Genomic DNA, 7322 nt, shown 5'->3' with positions numbered 1-7322 from the left:
GACGGGTATTCTGTTTTGTCTGTGTGTGTGTACGTTTTTTAACTCCCTCACTACAATAAAACCATGTCTAAATAACGAATGCCGTTGCCTTCCCTAGCACTATATATTAAATATTAAATAACTAAGAAATACAAGCATTTAGCTAGGAAAACAGGCTGATGTTCTTTGTGGTACTAGGGGCACGGACATTCCCATATATCAGAGAAAAGAGGAAGGTGTGTTCCCGTGGGGTTTCTATACAAAAGAGGAAATAACCGCGCAGCACAATAGATCCACCCAAACCCGAATATTTATCCCCAACACGTCAGGGCTGTGCGCTTCCCACACCAGCTGTGTGCCTGCCCGGGGCACCGCCCCCTGCCCCGCAGCCGCTCCGTCTTTGTGCCCTCGCGGCCGCCGTCGGGGCCCGCCCCGCTGCGGTGCTCGGCGGGATTCGTAGTCCTGGTTGGGCGCCGCGGCGGCCGCACGTGTGCTCGCAGCCGGGCCGGGGCCGGGCTCGCCGCCGCCATGCCCAAGGCGCGGGCCGGGAAGCGGCCGCGGAGGGAGCGCCCCGAGGGGAAGGCGCCCGGTGAGGCCGGGTCCTGGGGTGGGAGGCCGCGGAGCGGGGGGTCCTGGGTGGGATGGGCAGGGCAGGAGCGGCGTTACGGCTGTGTGTGTGTGTGACTCTGTGCTGCTCCGCAGGGATCCTCTTCAACACCGGCGCCGGGCAGCACATCCTGAAGAACCCGCTCGTCGTCAACAGCATCATCGAGAAGGTGGGCGCTGGGGGTGCCGAGCCGGCAGGGGGCTGATAACTCGCTTACTTGGCTGTGCGCGGTCAAGTGCCTCTCCTACTTAACTTGGACGACATTCCCTTAACAAAAAAATAAAATAAATATATTCATAGTTCTCTGTTAGCTGATTTCAGCTTTATATTGAGCTCCTTACACCTTTTATTTCATAATCGAATTGCTGCTAGAAATCAGTTCCAGAAAAACATATCTTATTTATTTACTTAATACTTTTTTTTTTTTATTTATTATTTTGTCTGTTCTTAGGCTGCCTTACGACGTACAGATGTCATTCTGGAAGTCGGCCCTGGAACTGGCAACCTGACAGTAAAAATGCTAGAGAAAGTAAAAAAAGTAAGTGTGACTCTACCACCGCCTTCCCGTATGTTATGGCTTGGCCTTTGGCATAGAGAAGCATTTTCAGCTACCTGGTTAAAAAAATAGAATAAAGTGTATTTTTCTTAACATTTGCATGTATAGCAATGATTTTTTTAGCTGCGTTTGAAAAATCTGCATGGCTTTGTCAAACTACATTGCTGTTACCAGTTTATGTGATAACTTTTGCATGTTTTATGGGGGCAGAATAGAAGGTGTGTAGCATAATGAGAAGTATTTAAGAGTTATTTAATAACATAGCGATATTTATTTGATCCTTTTTTTACAGTTGTAATTTTAATCCCAGCTAGGAGGAGTTTGTGTTTTAAGTTCTAAGTATCTTCTTTATTTTCAGGTTATTGCCTGTGAAATTGACCCTAGACTTGTGGGTGAACTTCAGAAGAGAGTCCAGGGCACGTAAGTATCAGCCTTTGAAGTAGTGATGATTTAAAGCAGTGGAGCTGCTTTGGCAAAAACATTGGCAATGTGCTTATCTGACGATAACCACAGTATATTTTCACCCAGGTGTCTGGCAAACAAACTCGAAATCAAGGTTGGAGATGTCTTGAAAACAGAGTTACCGTTCTTTGATGCATGTGTAGCTAACTTACCTTACCAGGTATGCACTAAAGTACATGATGAAACTTTTTTGTTAATGATAACTGCCTGGAAATTACACTACTGATGTTATTTTTTTTTCTCAGATCTCCTCACCATTTGTTTTCAAGTTGTTACTTCATAGACCTTTTTTCAGGTATGTACAAGAGCACTGCTCTAGATTACCAGATTGGGGGCGGGGTGGAGGAGGCAAAAAGATAGTTTTACAAATGTTCCCAAATCAGTTTTTTTTTTTAAATACTAATTTGGTGGATCAGAGCCACACCATTTTTTTTCCATAATATGAAAACTGTAAATGATTGATAATTGGTTAGTGTCAAGTATTTAATATATCAACTAATGCGTAAGAATAAACTTGGTTTTGGTGTGAGAGTCAAGCTGGTGAAGGGAAGAATGGCACCTGTTTGCACTCAGATTATTTATAATTGTTATTCCAAGGATAAGCAGGGCATGGTAACATTTCAAATGTCTTCCTATGTTAGGAAGTAAGTGTGCTAAAGGTAGAATTGAAGCCAAGACATTTACTGTTGTCTGGTTTAAAAACGTAACTGCCCAGGTACTTCTGTGTGTTCTTCACCATGACAGTAGTTCTTCGTTTCTCACACTGAAATGTTAACATTAGTGACATTACTGGTCAACTTACGGTGCTAGAGAACTTGTATTTGGAGGGCTTGCTATGAAATTTCTCAAAATTATTTGTCATGCAAACTCTGAGACTGGACTCTCTCTGATCCACTTAGCAGTATAGAGAACAAAACTCTATTGTAGTTTTAATGAAACTTGGATAGTTTTGCCAAGTTGTTTTTTTTATTATTATTATTATTTGTTTGTTTCTCAGTCTGACCTGATCAAGGGAGTGTGTGCATATCACAGAATTTCATTCCTTTAAGTCCTGAGGGGGAAAAAATATTTTCTAACTAGCAGTTAGCTTTTAACTTAAAAGTTGGTTAGACTTAGTATTCATTTTCTCATTTCTGTTACTCTCAGGTGTGCAATACTTATGTTTCAAAGGGAATTTGCACTTCGTTTGGTTGCAAAACCAGGAACTAAGCTATACTGCAGACTTTCTATTAATACCCAGTTATTAGCTCGAGTGGACCATCTGATGAAGGTATGTCATTCTGCTTTACTTAACAAAGCTATCAAAGAGAGAATAATGTTTCTAAGAACGTGAGGATTCGATGCCTAACTTCTAACAGGTTGGAAAGAACAACTTCAGGCCTCCCCCCAAAGTGGAATCCAGCGTTGTCAGAATAGAGCCAAAGAACCCACCACCACCTATCAACTTTCAGGTAAGTGTTGTATAGTGTAATGGCAATGTAATATTCTAGTAATAGTGTTTAATTTTGTTTCACTTCTCTGTACTTGTTACTCAGTAGTGAAAACAACATAAACAACTAAGTATCCATTGGTATTTACAAAACACCGCAACATTTACTCTTGTGTTGATCAGGCTTGTATTACTGCATTATCTGCATGTAATTGGGTGCAGCTTTTCTTGCAATACTTAAAAATACAAGCACCAATACAGGCTGGGTGGAGAATGGATTGAGAGCAGCCCTGAGGAGAAGGACCTGGGGGTGTCGGTTGACAAGAAGCTTGACATGAACTGGCAATGTGAGCTTGCAGCCCAGAAAGCCAACTGTATCCTGGGCTGCATCAAAAACAGCATGGCCAGCAGGGTGAGGGAGGGGATTCTTCCCCTCTGCTCTGCTCTTGTGAGACTGCACTGTGTTCAGCTTTGGAGCCCTCAGCACAAGAAGGACATGGATTTACTGGAACAAGTCCAGAGGGGGGCCATGAAGGTGTTGAGAGTGCTGGAGAACCTCTCCTATGAGGACAGGCTGAGAGAGTTGGGGCTGTTTAACCTGGAGAAGAGAAGGCTCCAGAGATACCTTATTGAGGCCTTCCAGTACCTAAAGGGGGCCTACAGGAAAGTTGGGGAGGGACTCTTTGTCACAGAGTGGAGTGATAGCACAACAGGAAATGGCTTTAAAATAGAAGAGGGAAGATTTAGATCAGGTAGATGGAAACAATTCTTCACTCAGAGGGCGGTGAGGCGCTGGCACAGGCTGCCCAGAGAAGCTGTGGATGTCCCATCCCTGGAGATGTTCAAGGCCACGCTGGATGGGGCTTTGGGCAGCCTGGTCTGGTGGGAGGTGTCCCTGCCCATGGCAGGGCATTGCAACTGTGTGGTCTTTTAAGGTCCCTTCTATCCAATTCTATGATTCTGTTTCTGACAAGACCAAGGTACCAAATCCGTATCTATTGGAGAGTTGCTACTCATAACAAGCTTTTTGTAGTGGTTATTATTGTCGCACAGAGTTTCTTCCAACTGATGAATTAAGTTACTTGTGATCAAAGGAGTGTTTCTGAGAACTCTTACTTTACTCTGCATAGTCTCAGAAGACAGATGCTACAGGATAATATACTCAAAGTTAATTTTTAAAATGCTTTGGTCTTCAAGACCATTTCAGCCTTGCCTAGCATTAGCAGATTTTCTTGAAGTATCTACATTCTCATCACTTAAGATCTGGACAGTGGTACTCAGTGGTATTGTGTGAAGTATTTTTCCTTCCATTTGTGTTCCTTTGTCCAAGAATGTGCTCTTTTTATTGTTAAGAAAGTACTCTACTGAAAAGATGTTTTTGCGTTTGATATTCTTGTGAAATTGCCAATAGTGTTCTTGTTTTTAGCAGCCATATGTTCCTTTCAGTAAGTACTGTGTGCTTTAATTTCAGGAATGGGATGGTCTGGTAAGGATAGCTTTTGTTAGGAAAAACAAGACGCTCTCTGCAGCCTTTAAGTAAGTAACTTCTATTAGAATTTTTTAAAGTTTGAGTGTCCATTTATTTTGTGTAAATATCTAGCAGTGTTATATGCAGGCCAGCAGAATTTGGGATAAACCACGATGGGGAATTTATGCTGAGGTCACAAACTTCTCAAGTTAAACTTTTAGGCAGCTGTTTAAGAAGAAAACTGTGTAGTCATTCGTTTATTTTTATATTAAAGATGAACAACCAGTTAAGTCAAAAAAAAAATAAAATTTAAAGATAGTTTTCATTCTAGATTTGAATTTCTTTCAGGTCAAGTGCTGTAGAGCAGTTGTTGGATCATAACTACCGAATTCATTGTTCCTTACATAATAGAGTAAGTTCCTTTTTAATATATTACGTTTTACTTATATGTACTCTGACCTAAACTTTAACATTTGTAAGAATAAAAAAATGAGAATTAAAAAGCTTGACATGTTAAAGCTTTTCCAAGAGAGTTTTGGGAAGGGAGGAACTTTTTTTCTTAAGAAACAGTTTAAAAGGGTCACTAAGTTACAGTGAAAAAAATGAAATCTGGGGATATTGTTAATATATTGGCTGTACACGTCTCAAGGATGGCCTTTTCCCAAAATCTAGTAAGAAAACTTCAAGTCTGTGCAGCAATACTGACTTTTGTCACTTGAAAGAAGAACTCTTGTAAAAGCAAAGAAAGAGTATTTAAATTAACCTGTTCCTATGCTATGAATAGAAAAATAATTTGTATCCTATTTTCCATTGATAGGAAATACCTGAAAACTTCAAAATTGCAGAGAAAATACAGACGGTTCTAAAAGATACAGGTTTCTCTGAAAAACGAGCTCGTTCAATGGATATAGATGACTTCATTAGGTGAATATTTTCGCTTTACCCTATGAAGCTTCTTCAAATTCTATCTGCTTCTATACCCCTACGTCAAACAGATAAGCATTGGGTTACGTAGGAAGAGGACTAACCATTTTCCTCTGCATAAACCCTATATAAACTGCTGCTTACAGCACTCAGATGGAACTAGCTAAAGATCCCTACTTCTGTAATTTGTGTTCTAGACACTAGACAGTGCCTCTGGTAAAAATGGCTCTAATAACAGGATTGGTTATCGTAATTTCTCTGGAGACTTACTCAGTCCTTCCCTGTCCAGCTGCCTTGAGGATTAGGCCTTAACGTAATTCAGATATTTTAGTAATTAGTACTATTTTTTGCTCTTCTGGTGAGTAATATATGTTGGAACAAGAATCCTGTCCTAATTCAATTTAATTCAAGGTAAGACTAGCTGTTCCTCGTAAGCGTAGCATGACGATTGACATGGTCACTGCTTTTCAAAGAGATGCAGCAAACCTGGTATGACACACCACCAGTAACTGCACTGGAAATGTATCTCTAAATTGGCAAACTTAATAGTAACTTGTAGTATAAGCTTCCTAACAATTTTTATAGTACTTGAACAACAATAGCTGCTTTTGTGCTACTTTCTTATATTCTTCGCCAGCCAGCGTGACTTGTAAATGATTTAATTGGCTGTATAAATGAGTGGAAATTATAACATGAATTATTTCCCTTTTTCAGACTGTTGCATGGCTTCAATTCAGAAGGCATTCATTTCTCATAGATTCTACCAGAAGAGTGAAAGATCTTTATTTTCTTACCTAAGCCTTGCTGAAGCGGCAGTGACTGCAATGAGACAAGCTCTTCTCACAAAAGCAACAGAATACAGAGTGCACACTGGTTCTTATTAAGAACATTACAATTTTATCACAGGTAATGAAGAGGCAAGAAGATGCAGCTCTGTATTTTAAAAGCGTTAAATTCTTTCAGGACTGAAGTGAGATGCTGGACTTCCACGCAACAGAGTATGTTTAGATTTACTGGGTGACATGCAGACTGATGCTGCCGTAACTGAGATCTCTGTTCTCTGCTCATGAACTTGATCTCAGTATATTCTTGTAATACTTACAGTATAACTCGTCTGTTTAGCAACAAAAATGGATTTGTAGTCATTCCACTTGGTTTTTGTTTCCTTTAAAATATATTTAAACAAATCCTTTTGATTTGAGATGTCCATTTCTTCCTTTTGTCTGGTAGCTACTAGCATTCCAAGTCTGTTAGTAACCTACTTCTATTCAAGAAATCCCAGTAAGTGTTTTTCAGAAATGAGCATTTATCTTACGGGCATGGTGTCAGTTGTTGGAAGTATCACTGAGGGACCTAAAATTACCAGTGTCATCTCCTTTACCACCTCCTTACTGCCATCAGACACCGGTTGGAATCAGCAGAAAATTACTAACTGGCCAGTGGTCCTAAACACAGACAGAAGGTGGTTATAGCAGGTGTTCAACTGTGAAGTCAGGCAGCTATTTTTTGTCAGAAAATTTTGTCATTTAAGGCCAAGAGGAGGATTAAGATAGATCAAAGCTTTCAGTGAACCTCAAAGCAATACATTCATGTGTCCTGACTTACTGAAGTGTCTTAACATAGTTTGGATTATGTATTTGTTACTAAGGACAAGGCAGAGTTTTTTCCCAAGGAAGTTCGCGTTAACTCTACATAGCAACCATCAAAAGAAAATTCCACTTTGATCTCTCGTACAATTCAGGAAAACAGTAACCATTAACTCTGTAGCATGAAGCAAGTGATGGCATAGCTATGTATTAACTACCATAAGGCTGGATATCAGGACTGGATATCAGAGGGTGGTCGGACACGGAGACAGGCTTCCCAGGGCAGTGGTCATGACACCAAGCTGTGGAGT

General features: G+C 40.5%; 1 protein-coding gene across 1 annotated transcript; it reads left to right on the top strand.

The window, feature by feature from the left end:
* The first annotated feature begins 409 nt into the window (after positions 1-409).
* Positions 410-6621, top strand: DIMT1 (DIM1 rRNA methyltransferase and ribosome maturation factor). The gene is made up of 12 exons (XM_068667694.1): positions 410-568; positions 682-755; positions 1038-1124; positions 1501-1562; positions 1671-1764; positions 1850-1899; positions 2751-2874; positions 2963-3055; positions 4505-4569; positions 4850-4913; positions 5319-5425; positions 6140-6621. The coding sequence occupies exons 1-12, from the start codon at positions 508-510 to the stop codon at positions 6180-6182; spliced, it is 924 nt and encodes a 307-aa protein (XP_068523795.1). The 5' UTR covers positions 410-507; the 3' UTR covers positions 6183-6621.
* The last annotated feature ends 701 nt before the right edge of the window (positions 6622-7322 follow it).

The sequence above is a fragment of the Anas acuta genome, chromosome Z, assembly GCF_963932015.1.
Source record: "Anas acuta chromosome Z, bAnaAcu1.1, whole genome shotgun sequence".
Classification (NCBI taxonomy): domain Eukaryota; kingdom Metazoa; phylum Chordata; class Aves; order Anseriformes; family Anatidae; genus Anas; species Anas acuta.
This window is presented reverse-complemented; position numbering and strand designations above follow the sequence as displayed.